This window comes from Oreochromis aureus, linkage group 5 (assembly GCF_013358895.1).
Source record: "Oreochromis aureus strain Israel breed Guangdong linkage group 5, ZZ_aureus, whole genome shotgun sequence".
NCBI classification, from domain to species: domain Eukaryota; kingdom Metazoa; phylum Chordata; class Actinopteri; order Cichliformes; family Cichlidae; genus Oreochromis; species Oreochromis aureus.
In genome coordinates, this window is record NC_052946.1 from 25,676,242 (window position 1) to 25,703,436 (window position 27,195).

At 39.8% G+C, this 27,195-nt stretch overlaps 1 protein-coding gene across 8 annotated transcripts in view; it reads right to left on the reverse strand.

Annotated features, from left to right (window-relative positions):
- The window catches only part of cadpsb (Ca2+-dependent activator protein for secretion b), a 65,387-nt gene extending 38,730 nt beyond the window's left edge, over positions 1–26,657 (reverse strand). For all 8 annotated transcript variants that reach the window (XM_031757630.2, XM_039612319.1, XM_031757625.2 and 5 more), the window contains exons 1-4: positions 26,003–26,657; positions 11,864–11,977; positions 10,331–10,663; positions 100–180 (exon numbers count right to left, since the gene is read on the reverse strand). In XM_031757630.2, coding sequence (XP_031613490.1) covers positions 100–180; positions 10,331–10,663; positions 11,864–11,977; positions 26,003–26,335 — 861 coding nt within the window. In that variant the 5' untranslated portion in view covers positions 26,336–26,657. The remainder of the gene's footprint in view (positions 1–99; positions 181–10,330; positions 10,664–11,863; positions 11,978–26,002) is intronic.
- Between the last annotated feature and the right edge of the window lie 538 nt (positions 26,658–27,195).

Consider the following 27,195-nt stretch of genomic DNA (forward strand, 5'->3'; position numbering starts at 1 on the left):
ACTACTCTCTTCCACTACGATGTTTATAAAAGTTACACCATATTGGCAACATATTAACTATATAACAAAGCATGAGTTCCCCCGCTGAGTCTGACTCACTCTGGCAATCTGGTCTGCCATCTGAAGACGACCATCCAGCTCTCGTCTGATCTGTGCAGCCTGCTCATCCAGGTTGTCCAGCTATTGGTAACCAGAGAAAAGCAAGTCAGTTGAATCCCACTAGGTACTGCAAAGCTTTAAATGTGAAATATTATCATTATTGTTACTGTTAATAATGACTTGTTTAGGTTGCATAGGAATATAGGTATTTAGCCAGTTTTGTTGGAAAGTCATGGCAACTGACGAGGTGCACGTATGCTCATGAGCAACCAGCAGGACGTGCACGGCATATTGCTCTTATTCTATACAGCCAGTTAACAGTTGGTGGTGGTAATACACAGAGAACTGTAGTAAACACAATGACAAGTAACACAATTAATTTCATATGTTTATCAGACCTTGAGGGCACATGGCCTAAGGAAACAATCAACACTGATACAGCAGAAACATATATTTCTCATTTCACACACTCTTCCTCCATGTCACGAGCTGCCACATATCCTGCAATGTAATTTGGGCCACAACAGTTCAGTGAGACAGACGGGTTTCTTGTCTTAGAAGCAAGTAATTCCACCTTGAACTGCTTTGCCTTAGACAGAAAATATGAGCAGGTTACAGAGATCTGGTAAGCTCCCCAGATTTTTAGTTTTAATTTTATTATTAAACTTTCAGATTTTCACTTCAGGAACAACTGATGCTGAGTCAAGTGACATGGCCCGAGGTCTTAGGCTGGTCTTATGCTCCCTGTGGAGTCACACAAGGCGTTGCTTTCAATGACTCAATTTGAGTGAATGAACTGTGAGGCTGTAGACTTGGGACTTGGACTCACGACGCACTGGATTCACAAACATAAGGACAGTCAACTTGACTTGGTGTTGCTAAAATACTTAAAAAAACACTCTACTGAATGTGGTTTTGTCTTTGAGCTCTGTCAAGCTGTCATAAATAATTAATGACATAACAAAGATGTGGGCAACATCGGCTCACGCACACTTTCAGCTGCAGATGCTGGAAGTGGAACAAAGAAAACTCTAAACTTAGATAATTAAATTTAAGGTACTGGATAATTATTGAGAGGCCAATTTTTTTTTTTAGCAAGTATCTAATTTATCACAAGAAACAGAATATAAATAAAGTAAAAGTAGTAAACAAAAAAGCTACTATTACTAAAAAATACTGTGACACTGGTGAAGCTGTTGTTTATTGTAAATGGTACATAGCTTGGTTCTTATACAGCGCCTTTCTACTCTACCTGAGCAATCGAAGACCTTTATACAACATGCACATGCCTCATTCACATCCATTCAAGCTAGCACTTTTTTCTACACCTAAGTGCTTTCTAACATTTACACACATTCATGCTCTGATGGATGCATCGGAGAGCAGCCAGTATCTTGCCCAAGGATATTTGGCATGCAGACTGGAGCAAGGGATCGGACCGTCAACCTTCCGATTACTAGTTTAACTAGTTTATGGGAATACAGCATAACAACTGTGCGTGGGCGCTCATTTGGTTACAATTAGCTGTTCGGGGCAATCGTTTTTATTTTTGTTTATTAATTTAATTTTTTCCATTATGACACACATCCTTTGCTATTACTGCTCAGCCCACTCTCAGTACATCTGATGATAATGACGCATCCATTTTCTTAAACACTGATTCAATTCAGGATCATAAAGGGGCAGGAGGGTATCTCAGAATTGCTCCCTGAACAGGTGACAAGTGTATCACAAGGCTAACACAGAGATGCTAACATTAACACCTACGGCCAATTTAGAATCATCAGTTAACATAACAAGCATGTGGGAGGGGGACATGCTGTCCACTGCATTAAAACTCCAGGAACGTCCTGCTATAAAGTGACAGCACTAACCACTGCACCACTGTGCCATCCTTAATAATGAATTACCAAAATCAGTAAGCTGTTGCTTTCTATTGTTCTGGCATCCCATTTGTTTAATTGAGTGCTTTCACTGTTATCACAGGTTCATTCACATTACAGCTTTTGGTGTAGATGTGCCGTGGTCAAGCGGCACATTTCAAACAGCTGATCTTAAACTGATGCCTCGGGAAAGGCTAAGCTGGGTGGGCCATGACAACAACAGTGATAAAGAACAGCTCTGTCTTGAAATGAGACATCCAGAACGTTTTTCGGTGCGCAGGATCAAAACGAGAGATAACGCAACTCATTTACAATATTTGAAAAGTGCCTCGACTGGACAACATTAGATGCAGGCCTGACATCTGTTAGCCTAAAATTTGCCCCAGAGTAATGATAAGCAGAGAAATCTGCGTCTTTCTTACATCAATAATGAATGAGAGTTTTATATTAGCTGACACAAGAATATAGTGGAAATGGCTGATGTCTTTTTCATGCACGGTGCTTCTGCATGTTTCACTCCTTCAGTTATTCTCTCAGCCAAAATGTCTCATTCTTGTCAGATTTGATGTTGTGACTCACCAGTCAGCACCGTTCCCACTATGAGGTCTGCAGCCTAATTGAGATGGGGTGTTTTTTGCAGCACAGTTGCACCTGGGGAGCCACAAACCTCTCCACCCAGCGGTGTGGTGTGCGTGAGTTTTACAGTGAAAAACAAAAATCAGCCCCGTCTCACCATGGCGCTGTTAAACTGTAAAATTCTTGAGTTTTACATGAGCATTAAAACTGGTGGGAAAATGTGACGCTACAGTTTTCGTGGCACACACGTACTGTATCAGTTTGTGTTGACAGTGGATTCAAGAGAAAGTAAATCTCTAGAATAAAAATAGTTCAGTTTGCCAAAGGAATATACAGTACAATGGACTGTCGATAAAAACATTGCAAAATTGTAGAAGAAACCTGTGATCTCTAATATTTCAATGCACAGCAGAAGGAGGAGCAGGAGCTGCACTATAATAATATAAGTTCTTTAAAATATTTTATATTTCTCACTTTCTATGAATAAACAATCATTCAGTTATTTGAAAATGTGGCAATATTTTTTCCAGCTATAAGTCACTTACTGGGTTAAGTGACTTTCAATATGACAAGCCTGGAAATAACATGAAATATTGCCCCAACAGAAGCAGGATACCATAAAATATGCGACGCATATAGCATGGTGTTCTTGAGAGGGGTAATGTATCACAGTCAATTTTTGATTTTATCACTAACAGCCACTTGGTCTCACCAGCTGAGCTCCTGATTCTATTTGTGATAACAGTGCTTTAAACTCCTCTGGTCTCCTGCTAATGGGATGCGTGCCAGACCTGACCTCTCTGTGCCTTATGGTATTTCACTCACTTATATTACATTAACAGGCCTTGTCTTTCAGGCTTTGCCATATTGATTCTTCGCCCCTTCCAGCAATCCTTTTTAAGAGAGAATGAGGTGAAGTCACGGTGCAGCCATTAGAAGCAGGGGAGGGGTGTAGTAAGTAACACACAGGAGGGAAAAGACTGACACCGATACCCTTGGTCACGGTCTGTACATTGAAAAAAAGGCAATAAATTTTAGAAGCTCAGTCATGCAATTAATGGAATATTGTTCTCATTACTGAAATGTGTTATCAGTTTGTAATATATTCAGATGTGTGAACTGTCAAGTGTGGTGTGCTACCAGTGTTGGCCACTGAACAGCCACCCTACTACATAACCCAGAGTTCCTGTTTAGTAGAGCACATAATCAGACTTTGCCACCAGCTGCAGCAGAATGTCTGCATTAGAAGCACAGCAGTACTCTGCCACGCTGAGACTCTTAAATGATGGTGAGCATCCTGTGGCAGGAAATATCATGAACCAGAGTATTATTTTCATTGTCCAAGAGCAAACCCCCCCCAAAAAAAAAACAGATTTATCCACAGCCACAGCTCTGAATGATCCTATATGCTTTCCTTTCCCTTCTTTCCCACTGCTGCTGGTCTTGTGCTGCCTGTCAAAACGCTCAGAGATCTGGGTACTGTTGGACTGCGGTGCAAGCGACATCTGATTCTTGCAATCCCAAAAGAACAGCCTGGAAATTCAGCAGCTCAGCCTGTCAGTGTCTGACGCTGCATTTTTATTGTATGTGTGCTGTGTGCTTTCCCCCTCCTGCTAAACCCAGAGAATACGACAGACCTAAACCCATATGTCAAGGAAATATCTCTTCACAGGAAAATCTTTTATAAGTGAAATTGAACAAGGCATTAGCAGATACGTTTTTTCATCACAGATATGTGTAAATTGCAGTTCATCTGCAAAATTGCTAACATGGAAAGAGCACGTGAAGCTAACGGATGTAATGTGAAGGGGGGGATGGGGTCGCATTTCTTCTATTACTGCCATCTCTGCCCTGACAGCTTTGAAAAGAAAAGACAGTGCTTGCTGTGAAAGGGGAGGAGAGCTGATGGAACTAACAGCCACCACCTACTGAGGCCCACAGCACCCCAATCTTATCAGGCCTACAACTGCTGAAAGGTCACTATTGTCAGTGGCTCTCAGGGACAATATAGGTGGACAGGTAATCTCATATAAATAAGACTGGCTAAAAGGTAAATTTCTGTCTATGTTACAGCACCATTGCAGCTAAATAAAGGTGACACTTCCTCAGTGTTAGCTAGGCTGACAGCAGGTTAAAGGTGACAGAGCAGAAGCAGGCGGGTAGTTAACAGCTCAGCTGATAACACATTCCCAGGTGGATGCTGGGACACTAGCAGCAGCCTGTAAACATTGCCAGAGGCAGATTCTTATAAAGACCAAAGACAGGGCGGGCAGGGCTAGATCGGAGCTAGATGGGACCTGCAGGACTAAAGCTGTCCTATATTTAGAACTGCTGCTGTGTGCATCAATGTGTTTGTGCTTTATGTGTGTTAATCTGCATGATGTGAGAAAAGGCTGTGCTTATTTGAGTGCACCAGCGTGCAAGGTACCCCAATTAGAAAATGTAATTGCAACTGCATTTTTTTTAAAGAACAGCCATCTCATTTCTGCACATCTTCAACACAGGGCTCCAAATGTGCCTTGTTCCTAAAACCTAGGGACACCTCAAAACAGGAAGTACGCATGAATTATATTCACCCTGAGTCCTAAAAAATGATTTGAGTTATTAGAGATAGACTTGTATACAAATACAAATTCACATCAATGGGCTCCCGCTTACAGCACTTGACAACACATAAGATATGTTATGTTACTCTTAATATATGAGTGTTTAAGATTGTTACTCTACTTTTCAGAAGTCTTGTTAAGAGCCTTGAACTCGAAGCATTGCACAGACTGTAAAATGATTTTATCGGAAGCTGTTCGACATGTGGATTAATCTGTTTTCAAACCTGCTGCATGATCTTTTTAAAGCAGGTCCAGCCTATTAAACATTGTGATGGGGATAGCTTTTTTGATCTTTATAGCTGACCTATCATAACTGTGTGTGTGTACTCTATATGAAACAATGGTGGAAAAGTTGGGAATCGGGCTTTTTGGCAAAAGCTTCCTAGAGCTAGAGTGAACCCCATTAGAAGCAGGCAAAGCTGGTGCTCAAGCACAGCAATGCTGTAGCCAAAGTGTGCCGTGAAACAAGGGCAGTCTGTCTCAGAGATAAAGGCTTGTGTTGCCTGAGAAACTATCAGCAAGAGTAGGCGGGAAGGTCATCACTCAGACAAGGGAAGGACAAAAGCTGAGATCGGAGAGAGCTGAGCTACGGCAGATGGAGACCTTCAGAAAAAACTTCACTATCAGGGTTTCCTAATATGTTTTGCAACCTCCAGAGAATATGGGATGGAACAGTATGGTAGATCTTTGAATGCAAGATGCTGAAGTAAACTGAGCTTGGATTCAATGCAATCTGTGGCTAGAAGGCCAAAATAGGCTACAGAGCCACATCAATATCAAGGCTATTCTGTAAGATGGAAGTGTGAGAGAGGGCCCATCAACATGCAAAAGCTTCCCCGGTTAGTGAGTGAGATAAAGAGAAACGACTCCACATGGGTTTCCAAGTACTGATTTCTGCTTATGGGTAAAGCTGGGATGCTCAAATGCATCAAAGCACAGAGGAAAAACAAGAAGATGTCACGACTCACTTGGTGTTCCCACAGAGTGTTGGCACCACGTCTTAAGGACTGGACTTAGGGAATATTACCAGCTAGGACTATACAATAGTCTATTAGCACACTTTTCAGGAAAAGAGGTTGTTATTTTGCTGCGATAATGGAGATTCTGAAAACATGGAAATTGTTTGTTTTATAGTTTTCCCATATAATAAATATTGTCTGTATTCCATCCATATATCAAGCTTCATAATTCATTTCAGCATCACTGCTTTTTCAGCTAAGAGGTGGCTTGCCAGGCATAGCAAATGCTTTCATCCTCTCCCAATCCTGTGTGCAGTGAAGAGGCTCCATTACGCCATTATATCAGCTACAGGCTAAACCAGGAAGAGCTCAGGCCTCATTTCCCAACTAACAGTTGCTGACATAACAAATTTGAGGGAAAAAGGAGGGAGCTCCTTTAAAAACCTGTCAAAGGCAAACTGATTGGAATATCATCTTTCGCTCTGGGTGGGTGTCTACAGGCCATGATTTACAATTCTTCAGGGGGGAAAGTTTCATTTTGTTTGTGCTTTTCTTCTTATTTCCAGGCTTAGGTAATTTAATCAGTCGCTCGAGATTAGAGAATCATTTCACTAAGTGAGAGCCCATTGATGTGAATAAATATCAGTGATTAAAACAACTCAGAATGAGAATCTGCGAGCAGTGGTAGCATTAGTCGTGCCGAAATGATTTGTCAGCTAATTACTTCAGTTCCTTCAGCAACTAGGTTCCCACCTAGCTCTACAAGAGAGTAAGAACTTTACCGAGCAGTTGTTGACCTGAAAGCGTGCATAATGCCATTCCTTCACTGCTCACTTCTCCCGTCGTGAGTGCAAGAGAAGTGAATATCATGCCATTAACAAAAATGCATCAGCCGCTAGCAATGGATACAAAATTTCCTGTTGTTAGCTGCAAGAGCAAGCACAAATGCTTATGGGGTGGTTTGATTTTTTCGTTTGCTTGTTTCTGTGTTTTAAATTGTGTTGTAGTTTACACTATCAGCTACTTGTCATAGGGACCGAAGCTAAAGAATGCACTGCCGAGGACAGAGACGGAAACCTATAAAAAAGTAAAAATCAATTCATCAGTTTAAGTCTGCATTTTATTTTCACTGCTGCTGCCAGACAGTTCTTCCTGATGGATAACGGATTGTAAAAAGCACCAGACTCTTTTTTACAAAAGCTATAATTTTACCTTGCAGAACATAGGAGCTGCTGGACTGCTGCTTTAAAGCAGTGTGTTTCTGAATTTGTGTTACTTCCATCATTTTAACTAATACCGTAAAAAAAATCAGTCACACAATCCGACTAATAGCAATAAAAGCAGGCATCAACTCTTGAGCTAATAAAAAGAAAGAAAAAAAACTGCCAAAAGCTGTAATGGCCACTTAAAGTGGGTTTTCTCTGATTTAGGCTTCTGCAGTCAGTCCTTGTAGAGCCTACATTACAATGTAACCTACATAATTGGCTGAACTTTTTACCAGCTTCCATGCGTGTCTTGTTTTATGTGTTAGTTACCTTGTTGATTTGCCACATATAAAAGAAGGCGGTGACAAGGTGACAGTTACATTTCAAGAGAGGCGCACATCAGATTATGGTGTAAGTTACGCCATAGGGTTTTAGAAGGGGTTATAACATCCCTGTAGAATTAACATCCAAGTATAAATCTGCATGCTAGGTGCCCAGGTTAAACTTCACAATAGCACATAGCAATTTTTGTCTATAAAGCTAACCATAACAACCACAACAACTGTATATTGGCTACAAAAGGAGTTCAAATTTTGTAAAGGCCTAATCTTTGCATTATTCGGAGTGTCGTGGTTTGGACTGACTGGCTGATAATGGAACAAGTGAGTGCTAACAGTAGCTGTCTTCTTGGCTTCACCTCAGCTAATATGAGTCATGAAATTTGGACCAAATTCATCCTTGTTTGTAGTCTTAATGGCTTTTGGAACATTTTTATTGCAATTATCTGACCAAAAATACAGACAGCCGTCATGAAAGTCTGTTCACCAATTTTGGTTAGTGAAATTTGAGTATTTTATTTGCTACTGAATGCTAATTGGGAGGTGCCTGGGTCTATTGTTTACAGTCTACTGATGAAACTTAAGTTTCAGTAAGTTAGCTAATAACTTAGCACTCCATCAATCATACAAATAAGGTCACACAAAAAGCGATTATAACAGCAGTAAAAAGCTCTTCTGTCGCAGGTTAACCAATGCTCACAAAACTCTCAACATTTATACATAAAAAGCTTTAAAACTGGTTTCTGACATTACTGTTTTACTCAAGAAAAACCCAATACAAACATATTTTTCTATAAACGCTATCATATGAAGAATTACAAGTGGACACAGACTTCAACATAGATTAGACTAATTATGACTTTTCAGTGTAGACACCAAGCATTTTTAAGTTATTTGGTCATGCTTGGTGTCACTGCAGATAAATAAATGTGCAGCCATTAGTCAGTAGACCATGCTCAGAGTTTGGCTGGTGCAGCAGCTGGCCGTACACGTCTAATCAGTCTGTTAGTCATTTCCAGGGGCTGCTCTTACTTTAGCACTAGACAGAAATAGACCAGTGTTTCCTTTGACTAGTTGAATGTAAGTGCAAAAAAATATAAATCCCCAGTGATAACAGCTAAAAAATGATGGCCTCTGAATCCCAGCCAATCCATGAAAACCTTTCATCAAATCCCAGCAGCCCTGAGCCATGCAGACTGGATTGCTGCATTTCCTTTTAGTGCGGATTTTATCATGTAGTAGAGGACAGTATGCAGCAGCTGGTTGCTTACTGAGAGATGCTCCAAGTCACCAATAGTACAGTCAAATACATTTATTACAGCGGCAAAAGAAATGAAACAAGATGCCAAGAACACCTGGAAAAACAGTTACAGTGAAAACAGATATAAAAACGAATGCTCTTATTCAGATTTTGCATCTTTCACTCACGAGGAGACACATAAATGACCAACTTACCTGCAACTGCAATGCAAAGGTGTAGAAATACAATTATGCACCATGTGTATTTGTATTTGTACATTTGTACTGGTGTAATGTTCATTCTTGATCTGCATTGTTCAAGCTAGGTTCTGTTTGAAGAAATTGTATGTTTTGCATGCAAATTTGTGACCCTATACCATCAGCTCTGCTGCCAGAGTATAAAAAAGTAGGTTAAGCATCTTCAAAGGGTTGGGAGGAAAAACACACTGAATATGAGTCCTATAGCAATGTATTGCTCATAAGCAATACACAGGTGCAGAACACAGCCTATATAGTTCGTTTCCATCTGAGACATTTCAATAATACTAAACTAATTTAATTAGCTTACTAGCATCTCATGCCATCTGCTTGTATTTTAGCAGCTGTTGAAGGTAGAATGACACCTGATCCAAATTAGCTAAGTGCTTTAAAAACTAAATTGCCTCCCATAAGATGTGTTCATTAGAACTAAATGAAATTATTGAGTGGCCAGATACAAAGGTGTCAGAGATTTCCTCCAAATCCTCCCAAATCACAAAGAAAGGCAACATTAGCAGTGCTTTTAGCTTTCTCATAGTGAGCAGTAAAGACAGCAAGGGAAGGAGAGTTATGTCTGACACAAGCACCCAAGTGTCCACTTTTATCCACCAGCAATCACAATATATCTCCACTACAATGGAGCATTGCTTGTCTGGTATCAAGGGATATATGTCAAAGAGACTAATTTGCTTTTATAATATCTCCATTTAACACTAGTGCTAACAGTTCCATATGGGACAAATATTTATAACTCTAAATGCACCTACAGTCATAAATGTGCCACTGTTATTATTAATAATCTATGAACAAATTATCTGGTTCACACCCTGCAAAAAGGCAACTAGCCTGTGGTATTATAAGGATAAAAGATTTGTGTGTTGTTGTTGTGTTCTAACCACAGCACAGACAGGAGAACCGAGAAGTTGTGGCGCATAGCTGCAAAGGGGAAAAAAAAGGTGAAGAAATAAACTTGCAGCATTAAAATAAACACAAAGGAGGGATCTAATAAACCACAGTAACAGTTTGCACTGTGCATAATGTTAAACAGTAAGTCTTATTAAGGAATTAGAAGTCAGTGGACTATGCTCAGAGGTTGGCATTTCCCAACTTGGGACAGAATATGCATGTATTTGAGTCACCATGTGTCACACAGGTGTGATGCCTTACCTGGCAGGCTTGATAAAGCAGCTGATGCTCAAACTTTTTGATGCCGAGGATATTCTGAAACATCTCGTACAGCTGGTCCTTGCTGAGGATCAGCTCGGAAGCCGCGCTGGCAGTCATGCGTTGCTGCGCCTTCCGCGGATCCTCATCGCCACGGTAGATGGTGTCAAACTTGGCCATCCAGGAGCTGAGCACCGTCTCTTTGCTCAGACCGTCGATCTCCGGAAGGCTGCGCACGCGCTTCTCGATGTGCCTCTTGAACACTTCCCTGAAATCGTTGGCTGAGAAGCCACCACTCTGGACCATCTTTGCCACACGGTCGCTCTTAAGAAATACCTACATTGTGAAAGTCCAGCATCAATAGTTGCAGCTGAGTATGAGATGCATTTAAAAAAAATATGTTATTATTTTAAAATGATGATCAGTAATTATATGGTAGCTCTGCTGTCACACTCGGCTTCAAACAGTAAATATCTGTCTTCAACAGCAAAACAAAACCATTAAACTGAATAATAACTTTGGAGTGAAAAATCAGAGCATGTATGCATTTGCTGTGACTCAAGACAGGCATTCTGTGTGCAGCTAATGACAGCCTAACAGGGAGACATCCAGACAAGGCAATATTGTCACTGCATCAAGTGAAGCAATTATCAAAGATGACTGCTTTGTTATTTTGACAGTCAAATTTTGTTCTTAGCATTCATTATGACTCAAAGCAGTGACTACTGTGCTGAAACACCAGAGTGCAGCGGTAAATTACTCGTGACATTTTATTTTTGAAATTCATATGTCCTTATTTTATGAAAATGTGTTTACCTTAAAGTTTTCTATGACACCAATGATGGCTGAATGACTATATAAGACATCTTGCACCCTATATATGAGTGTAAGAGGGATGCACAGTTTCAGGTTTTCAGTAGTTAATTCTGAACACTTGTTGTGTATTTCGCATTAATATTAAATATCACAAAATAAATGAGATTCCTGTTCAGCTGTCACGCCTGTGTCAGTTATCTCCTAATTAACTTCTGCAAAAAGAGTAATTGTGTGTGCGCTTCCTGAGGGTTCCAGTCTCACATTAATGCTTTTCATAATGGCTTGTTTTTCCATCACTAATTTAACATATCCCGCTATATGTAATTCCTTTTGTCCTGTAAGCATTGTAGTAATGACTTTTTCATCTGCAGATTGAATAGTGAGCTTGGAAAAGATGGCTGTGTCAACCACATGCTCTGACTCATAATCTGTGTAGTGAAAAGCTTCAGCCACCATTTTACCACTCAGAATTCAGGCATTTTGACATGGAACAGCAAGAGCGCTGTGCAGTGCTTTTCTGGCTTTTTAGATTGAAAGCTACACATTTTAGAGAGAATAATGAGGAATATCCTGCACACACAACAAAAAGCGCCGTACTTTACAAGAGTGAAAATGTGAAAATGCATGATTTAGAATCATACGAACTGCAGCCTGTGTTTGAATGAAAAAGTTATTACTGTGATTGTGCTGCTATGGCTACGTAGGGTGGGTTGTTGGTACCTCAGAGTAACTCTGCACAGCGTTGATGAATGCCTCATCAGCCACAATTTGTGTGTCTCCATTGAGGAAGGCCTGGAAGCGATCCTTGGTCTGCTGAAGCTGCTGCTTGGTAATCTGTGGAAGCAAGGACAAACAAAGATTGCGTCATGAGAAAAAAAAAGTTTAAACCAAATAATAAAGCCAGTTTTTCATTGTTTACCTCGGTCAGATTCACACAAATCACGGAACAAGCATCAAGCATGCTTCTCACCATTTTCACCAAATATCTCCTCTTATTCAAATTCATTTCATTTAACTGTATCTCATTCTGTGACTCATTCTTTCAGTGGTAGCCCACAGAACATAAGTGCAAGTCGATTTATGATGTTTCACTGAGTATTTGCTAGCTCCATCTTTGCATCTACATCTTAAACCCACATTACCTCTAGTGCCTCTGAACAGCAGCCAATCATACTCCTTTTTTACCATCACTTATAGATGAAATGTGTTGCCTAATGGCTTCCCCACTTGAAACCTAAACAGTGGAAACTGCCAAACTAAACAAATCACACTCAGCTAAAAAGGTGTGCAATGGTTACATATGAAAACATCTCTTTTGAATGTATTGTCCAGTATTGGTTTTTGATTAAACCCCTACAAAACTACTGACTATATTTGTCTCAGCAATCTCTCAATTTTTTTTAAATCGAGAGATTGCTAAATTGCAAAACTACAGTCAATATAAAATTGTTTAACATCATCATGTTGACCTATGTAGGATTACAGAATGTCTCACTATAGATTATAAACTTGTTACAACATGTTATAACATCAATTAAATTAAATTATTCTGAGCTAAAGCACATAACATGGCGTGTTTGTTATCTGTGAACTTCCTGAGATACATCTGTGCACATGAGTAAGATTTTCTCCATCACTTCCTTTTGTTCCAGTTTCGATCTTCATTACAGTCTTGATGTCCATGTATTGATTTCGCACATGGTTACTGACTCAGTAATCTAAAGGTCAAGACTGACAGTCTCCCTCTGATAAGTGCCTTCAATCTTACAGTTCAACCTGTTATTATACGGGACCTGCTGGTAATGTGTGTGTCTGCCTGCGTTCAGCAGCACATTGCAAGTGACAGACTTTGGTGTAGGAGTGAGGTGGAAAAGCACCACATATCGTGTGCCTGTGAGGCAATTTCAACACCATCTGTGTGTCCATCATATTACCCCAACCCCGTTTGATAGTGCTCAGAAAGTAATAGCCTCTAAGAATTCACTATTAGAGCCAAGTGCCAGAGTTAGAAAGCTTTAACGTATTCAGGCCAAAATACAAACACCCAGCCAGTCGATACTATCACCAGAGGTTAAAAATGAGATGACCTGTCCAGTAAAAATAATATGGACTGAAACTGGCGGTATCACAAATCATTCCACCAAGACATCTCTTTTACTTTAGGCGATTGTTGTGGTACAGAGGATCTCAGGATGATACATCCACTTAACTTCCAAACAAGTTCCACTTACAACATAAAACGGCACATCTACATCAGGGATCGATACTGCCCCTCTGCTTCAGGTTTCAGATTAATTCATGTTTCCCACAGCTAGATGTGAGATTAAAGAAAAATGTAGGCAATTTCTGCTGTGTTTTAATAAACCATGGCGTTCAAGGAACATCCTAAGGCAAGAAATGTTAATATTAACACGAGTATGCAAACTGCTCTGGTCTATGGGGATACACGGGAGCTGGGGTTGACACACTTGTCCGTAGTCAGATATTATCCATATCTGAAAGTAAGGTTGAGGATAAAAACATCAGTTTACACTTTTTAACACTTTGTAACACTGCCATACATGTATCATACATGTGTAATAAACTGTTTAAATGTCCTGGTTGGCTCTTTTGTGTAGAGTTTGAGTTTTCTTCCTATATCTGGTATAAATCCATATAGAGTTTATACCAGATTTATACCGGTTATAGCTTCCCCCCACTGTCTAAAGACATGCACGTTAAGTTCCTTTTTAGCTGTGTTGGACCTGTGATAGACTAGCAACCTGTCCAGGTTGTACCCTACCTCTCCTCCTATTACAGGTAGCCTAGAAGCACAGTTAAGAAAGTGAATGGATGGATGGATATTTCCTAAGCAGCTTTCTGTGTAATAAAATTCTAAACAGGAGTGTGGCTCTTCAGACTGAAGTCGCATGCTCAGTAATGTACAATTTTTTTCAAAAACAGGCAAAGAAAGCAATGTGAATAATATGTCAAATAGAGAGGAAAATGCATCCTGAAAGATGCTTTTTACTGCTGAGCTTTCAAAAGAGGCAAAAAACAAAGATGAATCAGACTGACTGAAATGTTTTAGCAAAGCTAACACTTGTAATACTAGCTCTGAGGTCATTCATAGTGTAGCTTGCATAAATAGAGCCAAGCACTGATATATACTCTTTATACTGCAGACTTTGTGCACAACACAAAGTCTGTGTTGTGTAGACCAGAACAGATTTGTGACCATTATGACTGGATATTAATGAGCGTTTGTAATTACAGCTGAAACAATTAGTCAAGGTATCAACTGGCAGAAAATGAATCAGGCAGCTCTTTCAATAATTAATCTGTTCTTTCAGTAATTAAAACAAAATACAAAAAACTCACTGTTTCTGTCCTCAATAACATGATATGAACATGAGATATTTCTTTTCAAATATAAAATTTAAAAAGATACCGCAGTAAAAATGACAGAAAGATGGGATATTGTGATTGGAACAGTGGGAGAGCACATTTGTGTTTTACCTGAAGATTTTACCTTGAAAGGTCAAAGCTAATAGTTCTTCCACTGACAGTTTCTTCTGGCTGATCTGAGTTCATGTGACAACATAATAAGCTACTAACTCCATTCAAGTTTGCATATGTGGGGTTTTGGGGGGTTTTTTGGAGAAAGCTGAAGCACAGCTTGACTACTGGAAGTATTTGGAGTTTTTTTGCTTTTATTTATTCCCTCATTGGAGAACCGTGCTGTGTTAATGGATGAAAGAAAATGCCTGCATTTTCATCAGTATTGCCAGACTCCCAAGACATACTTTGCTGCTTTGGTCATATTGATTCTTCTCTGTGGCTCTTATCAAGATTGCAGTGTTACCCAGTGATTCATTCGCTGGCAATGAAGTGGGCAGTGGTATTAATCACCATTCACATATCAATAGAGGAGCCATGCACATGTACAGTAACTTCATTGCAGTTTAAACTGAGAGAGAATTTTTCACTTTGACCATGTGGATAATATCTAGTTTGCATAAAACATCAATAAATTCAGTATTTTAACTTTGTATGATCAAAAGCAGATTTATGTCACAAGATATGGCACTGGCCACGATGAAAGATTAGCTCTGATAATTTCCCTAATTCCCTGCTAAGTTTTCTAGGGAATATTCTTTGTTACTGTTTGCTAGAAAGTCTGTCTACTTTAACTTTGCATAATTTCAGTTTGTATCTAAACGCCCACTGAGTCTCTAACAGAGATTCGTGGTACTAAGTTCCCTCAGGCGCATGTCTTGTAAAACATCAGTGACCTTTAGTCATTCTTCAGTGAGCTTATGGAGTAATTTTCTGTTCTTCTGTTGGTATGTTTCTATTTTGCCACAATCTGAGTGAGGTCTCTGTATCTGCTATGAAATAACTCTTTGTTTTTGTTATTTGTAATTAGGACGTTAATTTTTCATTTGTACACTGTTTTGGTTTTGTACATCATGATGGGGTCAAAAGCCTTTATAAGGAAAATGGTAAAAAGGCGCTCTGATTTACTGCATCAGAAATACAGTATATCAAACAATGCAATGGCTGTGCTATACTAACGATCTTGAAAGTCAATATTCGGTATGGCTTACTTTATTCTTCAACACAGCCTGAACTCTCTTAGAGAAGCTTTCTTGTCATTCTTTTAACTAGTCCTTATGAATAGTTCTCCCGGTCATTCAAAGCTCTTTTTGGGGAATTTGGCTGCCCTTTGTTCTCTGTCAAGGTGATTCCACACTGCTTCAATAATGTTGAGGTCCAGGCTTTGCGGAGGCCAATCCTTGATTGGTTGTGATCCATTGTTTTTGTTGCTGTTGATGTTTTTTATCCAGCTATGCATGTATTGCAATGCCATTGTGTTTGTTGCTAATCAGATGCTTCCCCAATGGCATTACATGGTGGACCAAATTCTGAGGGTGCCTTTCTGTGTTCGTAAATTTACTTTTGGCTTCTCTCAGAGCTGCATGCTTGTTTTAGCTGATTTATGCTGGATGCTGTTCCTGACCCAGTCCCCAAGGGATTTTGAGTCAGCGTAAACCACTACACTATGGAACCACATTTTTCTGTATTTATATTTCATCCGTTTTGACCAGATCCAGATCTGCAGAACCACTGACTGAATTGCAGCCCCAAGTCATGACAGAGCCTCCACCACGTTTTAAGGATGACTGTAGACGGTCACTATTATACCTCTCTCCCTACCTCCTCTGAATGTGTTCATAATGATTTAAGCCAAAAAACTGGATTCATCAGTCCATCAGCCCCGTTGCCACTGATTTCCTGTCCAGTCCATTTTTTGTCGCAGTTTCCCTTCCTGTGGTTGTCAAGAACAGCCATCCTTCCACTGAGACCATTTCTGATGAGGCTCAACAGTAGATGGCTCAACTGAAGACCCAGATGCATTTCTCAGGTCCTGTGTCAGGTCTTTGCTGGATTTTCCTTTCTTTTGTTTAAAGACACAACTTTTAGAAAGTGTGCCTCTGCTGTACATAACTTTTTCATCTTTTGTCTACCAGTTTTCCATTTTTCCTTAAACTTTTAAGGATACTGTGCGTGATGCAGGGATACGACAATTTTTCAGCTAATCACTCTTTGGGATTGACCTTGCTGTTGTAAAACTATCGAACTGTGTTATCTTTGGCATTTTCCATAGATTCAACTCAAGAAATCAGAGCAAATTATATGTTTTTGTGACAGGTTGCTAGAAACTAAGTGTTTATAATTTAGTTGTTGTATTTCAGTTGTCTGTTATGCGTAGACGCAATACTGGTTCTTCCTTTGAGTTTGGTGCTTTTTTTTAATGTTTGAATAATTCATAGCTCAGAGTTAAATGGCTTATCAATCAAACAAAAATTCTCTAAAACTGATCAATAAATAAGAGAAAATGCTGTGAAAAAGATCTTCAGAAAACCTGGAGAAATCTTGCTCAAAACCACTTTCAAAAATTGCAATAAAAACAGATAAAAAACACAATTTTCTATTTTACATTTAAAAAAGTGAACATCTAATGGTAGCAAATGACCTCAATTGTAGTCGCCATTTTTGCATTATATTTAAAATTGGAAAAAAAAATGTAGATGTGTACTAATTTAAATGTATGAGATCTAATATTAAACCATAAGACAAAGGGAGGTGTAAATTAAGTTTCTAATGTTTTATAAATATGTGCAAAACTAAAACAATGGACATTGTTGAGATTAAATGTTGTATCAATTATCAGAGATCCTGAATGTAATCTGAAGTACAGTAAGTTGGATAACACCTCTGATTCACAGTAAATTTTCAGTACATAGTGGTTATGATTGGATTCATATAGATATTTGACTTTGACTGAATCAACATGTCATCAGCTTGTGATGTATACTGTATCCACTATCTGCAGTAGGGAGTGGAGTAATTAGCTAATTGAATGTGGTGCACTGTACTGTAGCTTGTGTAGTTTAGCACGATAAGGACTTTGCTTTGCTGACTCACACTTGAGCTCCTTAAAGTTATATAATGTCAGGGAAGGGGGAAGTTAAATTAGGCTGCTTTCCCAAATTAAATGGCAGCAAAATAAATGAACAGTTTTCTGTGTTGGGCAGAAGTAAAACAGCTATGTAATCGATTCATTAAAACAAGATAAAATATTTAAAAAGAACACATACAATTACACATCTGTATATCAATAGAGATAAAAAAAAATGTAAACTTTACATTTGTGAAATCTAATGTAAAAACTGGAGAGAGGGTGTTATATAAACTCAGTTCTGTTGCCCTGTCTCAATGCTTGTGTTGGTTTTTAGCAAATATGTTATCAGTGGCTGCTATCACCAGACAAGGTTATTCATGTTGTAGATGACACCACCAGCCCACATCTGAGTAAACAGCAAACAAGGGTACAGGAACAAGTACTGCATGACAGCTGCACAAAATCTACCAACAGCAGGCCTCATCAAACACAAAACACCAACACTGCGTAGCGACTATGGTCACAAAACTACAATTATACAAAGACACATTCACAAGCTATTATCCTGGAACCAGACATGCACCCGTAGATTTGTTCTGAAGTCACATGCACACACAGCATTGTGTGAGTAAATACCACTCCGCTGGGTTAGCAAACAGCCAGGTGCAGGCTCCACAGACAGAGCCTGACACACAGCAAACAGGGATAAAACAAGAGGCTCCGGTTCTGTATAACCAGTCTTCACGGTGTTGTCATATTCGGGAGCTGTGGCGCTGCTGATATATTCAGAAAAACACTGTGTTCACAACCAGCAAAGCCCCTTCTAGTAAGTGTCATCCATTACCACACACCACCATCTCACAGGCAGCAGCCTGTTCTGCTGGTTCTTCATTTTGCTCATTCGCTTGATGAAAATAATCGTTTAGCAGAAGCGAACATAAAACCACATGAATATGAATACTCACAAATCAAGAACACCAAAATCAAATTCTCTTTGACAGATTTTGATGAAATTCATCTGTTGACCTGTAATTAAATGCACACGTGTTGTACTCAATCACTTTAGAAATGTATGGACGAAATATGATAAACAAGAGTCACAGATTCTGTTGAATTTTGGCGAAACGAATGACTGAGGCCTGAATTAAATCATCAAGAAAGTGACTTTGGAGCAGGCTCCCAGAACTTAAAATACACAAACACAAATATGTTAACACAAATAGGCAATTAAGCAAAGATTTGCTATTGTTTTTTCTTTGTTTTGCATTAAAGGGCTACACACTGCACTACCACTGCATTACTTTATACCGTAGAGCACACGAAGCTGACTGTGAATCAGTAACTCCATTCCTGGTGCATTACTCTCATTAAGAGTCTGCAACATAAATCCTTTTCTCGCACCCTCCCATCACAAATCACTTTCTGTCTTCCTTTGTAATTTCTCTGACTTTCTCTCCTCGTTCCCTCCTTTTAGCTTTCAAAGGTGATTATCTCAGAAGAGTCTTGTTTGATGTTCAATAAGGTTTGTGTTGTGTGTTTTCACCAATAGGAAGCGGCACAAGATGTGTTGAAAAAAAGATCACACAGATTGCATTAATCGGGCTTTTGAAAAACTTTTGTAGAATTAGTGATAGGAAAGATCAACGCGCATCCAATATTTATTGGCTGGGAAGGCTTAACAGTCTTCACCAATAAAAGGTTGTAGACTCAACATTAATCCATGTCCTGAGAGATGTTTTAACAGTTTGCCACTATGTTCAAGTCTGTTTTTTATGTTTCTCACTGCTTGGTGACACCCCCTGTGTTACTTTACATCAATGTCACAGAAAACTGCCTGTGAAAGAGTTTAAAGTTTGATGTTTGTTAAGGAGGGACTGGTGTAATGACTCCTTTTAAAGCACTGGTTGCATGAACATGTGACACCCGTGATAATAAACTCAGAGTATCTACCTGACATACCGCCTCATGCCTGCTCCAGGCTGGTGTTTGTGCTCTTTATGCCTCAGTGAGAGTCATCAGAGAGTGGGAAAGAGAGGCTCATAGGAGAGCTGCAGTAATGGCCCTGCTATAGCTCTTCTGTCTTTAATGTGGAAAATCACCACTACTAATCTCTCCCTCAATATCTCTCCTTGTTGTCCTTTCTTACTCATACCTGTGTAATTTTCCCTTTGAAGCAGTGTTACACAGGGTTCAGCATAACAGCACACATTTGCACCAACAAACTCTTGAGCCCTAAATAACCACCAACAGCCGCCTGAGTTCTCTTAGGGGACTCAACAATGATCAGAAAGTGTGATGACATGCAGCCGCACATAGTATCCATCAAAAGATTCACAAAAGTTCTCTTAGAGTGATTATAACTTCCATAACGCATAATCAGAGTGCCATAATTATGAGACAACTGTCTTGTAATTATGTCACAATTACAGTATAAGAAAAAAGTATGCGATTATAGCCAGAAATAGGAAGATGTTACAATAGCTGATTTAATTTCGATTTGCTTTCCTTTACATGACACACTTATAGGCGTGACTAGGCAATGCACATGTCATTATGAATAATACTTTAACCTTGCACATTTCCAAGGTTAAAGGAGTGTTTTGTCAAACGTGCTGACCTGTTTTGATCTTGCTCTAGCAGGCTACCAATCTCAGAATGAATTCTCCGTCTCTGCAAACTTTGACAGGCATTATAAATACTGCAGCTGCTGCAGTGTAAATGTCAACATTTGGCACAAAGTACAAATGGATCCCTGCTGTTTTCTTCCACTACACTTCCAATAAAATGGTCTTTGCTTACAGGAAGCATGTTGATCAGGGCTCAGACAGTTTGTTGATTAATCATATAGTCAACTGAAATAACAGCAAATGGGCACATTTCAGCATTTCACTGATCATTAATCAATTTTTAAACAAAAATGTAAACAAAAATAACTTCAAAGTCAAAGTCTTCTGACTGATAAAAAGTGAGCTTGTGCCTGTTTTTGTGAACTTACATGAGAATACATTGAATAAATACAGCTTTGCCCTGCTTTTTGCTTATTATAGACCAAAATGATTAAATGCACATAAAAGTAAAGCAGTAGCAGTTTTAATTATGGTAAGCTCAGTAAAAAAAAAAAGCTTGTATAACAGTAAAAATGATAAATGAAATGCCGCTTTAGAATTGCTAATGTTTGGTCTTCTCTCAACAAGCCAGCCCTTATTTTTGCACTATATTTTCCAGTATGGCTAATGTGCAATACTGGGAGCAGGAATGAAAACTTACGCAGCAATTAAACAACGCTGCTTAATTTGTCTCCATGCATGAATGCAGTGTTGGGACACAGCAGCTATTCTCAACCAGACAAATCTTGCCTCACATCACACTGATGGTTAACATTCGTTGGCACAAATGTATCTGTTGCTTTGAAAGGCCAACAAGAATTCATAGCCTGGGTGAGGACACATGAGACTATAATTAACAAGTACATCCTGTATTTTGAGAGCCATTGAAGGAGATAAAATACTATGTGGGATATTGCTTTTAAGCCAGATCACGCTCACGTCTTCCCACCTATGTGGAATAATCCCTCACATGATGCCATCCATACCAGCTTTAAACTCCCATGCATTTACATGCCAGGACTCTGTGCTCTAACATTTGCATTTTGGTAGCCTGTTTTTTGAGCACATGGCACATGCCATGTGAGCATCACACCAAAATGTTGTATTATTATTAGAGCACGTATTATTCAATTTGATCCCGTCCCTATTTCCTGCCTTCAAAGTACAGCGCTGTTAGGAAAAGACATTGTTAGTATTCTGACAAATAAGATCTAAGCTTCCCTCCTTCGTTATGTCCCCATAGAGAGGATGTTTAATTTGAGAAGCTGTGATAATTTACACGTGGCTGCACAGATCGTGGGTGAGGGGGTATTTCGCCTGCTGCTTTTCAGCTGTCACCCCTTCTGAATTCACTTGCTTATCCGCACCGTCAATAAACACCTTTATTCTCCTATACTAGCGGTGCTAAAACATGCTACCAAGACTGCTGCTTAATGGGAGAGAACAATTTTTCCCATTATCAGCTTTCAAGCGCTGACTGACATGTTTTATTTTCAGCTCAATACTTGACTTTGCCACTGACAGCGACGCTTCTTTTATTGTCGAAGGATGCCTTTTTTAAATTTCAAGCAGAACACCATTCAGCGATCTTACATAATAATGCAAATGATTTCAGTGCCATACTTAAGCTCTCCATTTAGTACCACTGTGTTTTGCACATATGACTGAATGTCTTATGAATATATTGAGGTTGGTCAGTTCACTCTCAGTTGTTTATATCTACATATTCACCATTCAGATAATCTGTGTCTTTTGGTAGAAATAGAAGGAAATAGGGGCAATATACATGCCAGTGAGTAAGGAGATGAATGCACACTACACAGTGCAGTTTTTAAAACCGTGCAGTAGTCACTTGAATCGTGAATATTAAAATTATCATCCACTAAACAAATGTAGCAGCTGTCAATAGCAATGATAAACGTTGAATGTCTATGCAAACACCCTGACCGCTACCAAATATCTTTAATGTTTTTAATAACTCTTCACACTTTTAAATTCTTACTATTCTTGCATGAGACAGTGTTATTGTTTCGATATTGGTAATCTTCTGTCTTTTGCCAAAGTTGTAGCTCTAAAGTAAGAATAAACTAAAAACTGAAAGTCATTGTGATTAAGTGGATTTATTAACAAAAATAAAACATTACCATACTTTCAAGAAACAAATAGCGGCTGAAATTGTGTATAATTTTTATTTACACAAATAACAGCAGCTGCTATTAATACAGGAATGTCTGCATGACAGTAAATCAACTGCTTTCACAAAGTGTTTGCGTTGTTATACCAATTCTTAACATATTCAGTCTCGCCCCTAAACAAACGGTCCCACATTCTAATGAAAGATTAAACCTCAGAAATGATAACAATCTAAACGAAATGAAACACTGAGAAATATAAACTGAAAGTGGCAAAATTGATGCTTTTGTTCAAAAGCACCAATGAAAAAATGACTTTCATAAAGACAGATCTGCAATGTGTGAGCTAAGTGCAACTTTAACGTGATGATTTATGATCATCTTTTTCACTCATTGAAAAGTTGTTCACAGTGGAACTCCCACAGCTCTCTGCAAACATGACTGCAAACACCTGTCTGGCAAACATCGGTTTGCACTTCAGTCTAATTCAAATTCACATCACAAACCCTGCTGCACAATTCACAGCCCCTCTCTCTCACAGTATAAATGGCATACTGTATAGTATTAAAATGCTGAGCCAGGAGGAACTCTATTAAGTGAACCTGCTGGCAGATGAACTGATTAGGTCAGATTATCTTCAAGGGAATCACACTTTGTAATTCTGACATGGACAGTTACTTACTTTGGAAATATACATAAACTGCAATCTATAAAAGCAAATAGTCTTGGTTTGATTAATCAGACTGCAAACATTTTATTCTCCTTGGCTACATTTTTTAATCAAAGCAGAATTTAGTTCCTGCTTGTGCTTTGAGCTGTACACATCAACAAGTTAACAAGCTCTCATTGACACATGTGGGCATTTGGTAGGTGTTCCTTTAACAAACATTTAGTGGCAGTCCAATTAAAAGCCAAACACTTGTTACATAATATTTACATTTTCTGACTAAAGTCAAACTGATCAACCAAACAAGCTGACAACCATCAGATCAACATTGCTAGCCATTAAAAACAGTCATATTTTTCAAAACCTATACGTTTCTTTTTGCCTTATACTTTGAAAACAAAAAACAAAATGCAAAATTGTGATTTTACTGTATTGCCAACATGTCTTTATTTAACTCCTCGGTGTGTGCAGTTTATTCCCATTGAATGAAAGAGGTTTTTGCCCTTGGGACCATCACAATGATGCTAAAATTTCATAAATTGTACCAACACAATCTGTCTGTAACCTCAATACTCAACACATTCGCTGTGTGGGTCCCAAGATACTTAGCCTTTTAAGCAAACACATGTGTCACCACTCAGTCATGCACATACACCCAAGCCAGCAGTAAGCAGCAACAGCCTTCAAACTGCTGTTTTTTAAGATATTGTTCAGACTGTACGGTAAGATTTACTTTTTATACCCTGAAAAAGAGTCCCCTTCCTGTTCCTGCCCTGTTGGCTTATCTTCCACAAGGTTATGGCAACATATTTCAAGAAGCAGCAGTGGAGCTTGCACAGTCTACAGCCTGGCCTGTTTCTCTGTGATAGCCCATCACTGCTGTTTGTGTGCCAGAGCTTCTAATAACGGATTATCATGGAGCTGCTCCACATGTTTTGCTGAGGCCTTTAAGTCTTTTCATTACAGAAATTGCTTCATCATATTTCTGTGACTAATCTATAATAGCTAAAATTGTAATAGGGCACATATTAGATTGTGCTGCCAACACTGTGAGGAATTACCTTAATAAATTATTGTCTATGGACAGCTGAGGAGCCCACATTCACATGAGGTTCATGGCTAAGATGAATCCATAGAAACGTAATTAGACAAATGTTAAATATTCTTTTTGTGTGATAAATTATTTCTCCATATCCACCCAAGACAGAAATATAATTAAATGACAGTGAACTGATGACTACTGTCTAACTCCATGACATTATAAATGCACACAACTGCCTGAAAGTAATCAACATAGATGTTGGTGCTCACCATTTTGTTAACAGTTCTGTGTTATAAGTCATGCTCACCAAATGATTGGATTGAACCAATTCACTGGGACTAAATGTTTTTTTTTTCAATTATTTTAATGTGTGATTTTTATCCATGTTTGGATCAAATCAGAAACACCAGCTAGACTGTGGGCAGACAGACACACTCTGAGTTCCTGGTTTGATTGTTTGTTCAGATATTCACTCACCCACAGCAGAGAATTGTGGCTGCCTGAGCTACCAGATATGAAAGTGCATTACTAGGCGTGCATTAGACTATCGGTAACCTACGCTCAACAGACTACAAACAAACAAATGGATGGAAACACTGCAGTTTATGCCTCCTACATGGACTTGTGCATGAGTCAGCAGAAAATTCAGACCATATGGCTTAACAGTGACCAGAGGAAGACAAGTTGTCTGCATGTTAAATGAAAGCAGCACTTATAAATGCACATTTCCACAGTAGTATTCATGGTTTTAAAATGAATGAGCGACCAAAATGAATGACTCTTCTGAGAGCCCCCTGACCACAGTGAGTAACAAAGAACTTCTTCCTTCTGAGGAGAGATTTAAGAACCTGATACTGTCATGCAATGTGATGACTGGGTTTCAGTATTAAAGCAGTTCTACATAAAACATGCTGATCTATATACAGAGGCTTCTTAATTCATGATTGACAAGTCAGTCATACAGATAGGCAGCATAAAGCAAAGGAAATATACAAGGGGCATTATCCTAACTTACAATCAGTTGAATGTTCCCCTTAGCACAGTAGGCCTGTGCATGGTGACTTTGACAGTAAGGACAGCATGACCCAAAACTGGCATCAACATCAGTGGACTAACATAGCAGCCTGAGAAGCCAGGGTGTGGGCCCTGTCCTTTACAGTAGCTAAGGTATATAAATCTTATAAGATAAATGTCATGTTAAAATAATAACAACAACAACAACAACAACAATAATAATAATAATAATAATAATAATAATAATAATAATAATAAATAGTAAAAGGTAAAAAATGTGTCAACGTTGAAAATGTTTTAATTCAATTAATTTTCTACAGGCCGCTGAGAGGAGCAAAGCTCATCTTCAGAGAAGAGAGGCCATTAAGCTACCCTCCTCAAGAGGTCTGTGCCTAAAAGTCACCTTGGGAGGCCAAATTGACGGGATAAGTGATGGCGCAAACGGGTTGGGATTGGGTATCCGCCAAGAAGGCAGGACACAATATACAGCTGCATATCTAATTGACATCGGGACTTCGGTAAAAATGTGGGCCAAGAAGGGCAATGACACTGTCCTGTTGTGACTTGCCATCCACCATCTCCTGAACGCCCTTTCACTTAATGGGCTTGCTGGGCTGTAGGGCTGCTTTCATCTACGAGCTAGAGTGCTGGAGGAACATGGACTGCACTCAGCCTGCAGCTCTGCAGCACCACGAGTCCCCTTCACTACCAGGAGCTCGAAGCACCTTTATATGCTCCTGTCATGCTCCATGAATTCAACATTTTGCGTCAAACAAACAAACTGTGCTTTCACTGGCACCGTGCTGTCTCCATGCGCTATCGGATAGGGCCTAGTGGCCAAACCTGTGCTCTGGTTTATGTAGGTCATCAATGACAACATCTGCGATATGAAAGGAGGTATTTCGTCATCATGTGGCTATCAGTTATGCCTTTGCACCGGGTGCTCTTACCTTCTGCTGCCGCCTTGCCATATCTGTGGGCTGTTTTGCATTGAACGGGTAAGCGATGCATCGCATGACAAAAACATATAGCTGCAGCTTCTTTTTGCGCTCTTCTTCCTCTCTGTGCAGCTTCTCCAGATCCTCCTTCTCCTCGCTGACGGCCGAGGGGCTCGGGCTAGTAGGACGGGCACTGCTGCGGCTGCTGCTGGGCGCTAGTCCACCCGAGCTCTCGCTGGTCCTGCTCGGGGAGATGCGGGATCCGGCCTGAGGAGCCATTGCCTCTTTGCTTTCCTCCTCCACTATCCCATCAGATTCCTCCTCGCTGGACGACGGATCTAACATCTTGCACTAGAAGTGGTGCGCCTCTACAGAGATCCTAACCTACTAACTGAGTTTTTTGTTTTGTTTTGTTTTTTAATTGTTTTAAATATATATATATCTATATTTATCCCCAGATGATGGCCGAGCCGCTGCCTTACCCGTGCATAGATATAATGCAGGATGTGCCTGAAGTCGAGATAGGGATAGGCCCTGGTTGTACTCGCTGGCTGAGGGATGTCAGCAGTATACGAGTAATGCTGGAAGAGCTATAGTCTGCTTCACACTGACCATTCTCCGCCTGCGCCGAGCACTCGTCGGTGCTTACGTATTTTCGGTATTTTATTGGCCAGTCGCTGCTGCGGATGTGAGAGGGGGAGGTGAGAAGAGTCGGAGAGGAGGAGTGGAGGGATGGTAGTGTATATGTGAGGGGACGAGATCGGCTTTTTTCCCCTCCCCCTTTCCTTTTTTTCGGTGAAAGCGGGAGATGGCCTCTTCCTTCCTGCCAGCCTGGGACCCGGTCGACCGGAGCTGGCCGTGGTCCTGAACTCAGAGCACTCGAAGCAAAGATCCGAGTCTGAAGCACGCGCGGCTCTGCATTTAGTGTAGCCCCTCATAACTTCACGCAGTGGCACATCTAAGATGGCTGCCACCGGATTTCTCTGATATTGTCACTGACTGAAATGGGGAACATTATGAAGTGCACGGGCCGCGCACGGGATGCAGAACAGCGGGTGTAAAATGCCGTGCGCTGTTGAAGGGTGGGGTTGCAACACGGACAGAGCTGCCTTCTCCACCTCTCTGAAGCCTTCTGGTACATAAATTAATTGTTACAGAACGTGCTGGCATCCCTTGTCAGGAAATCTCACCACACAAGCGTTTCT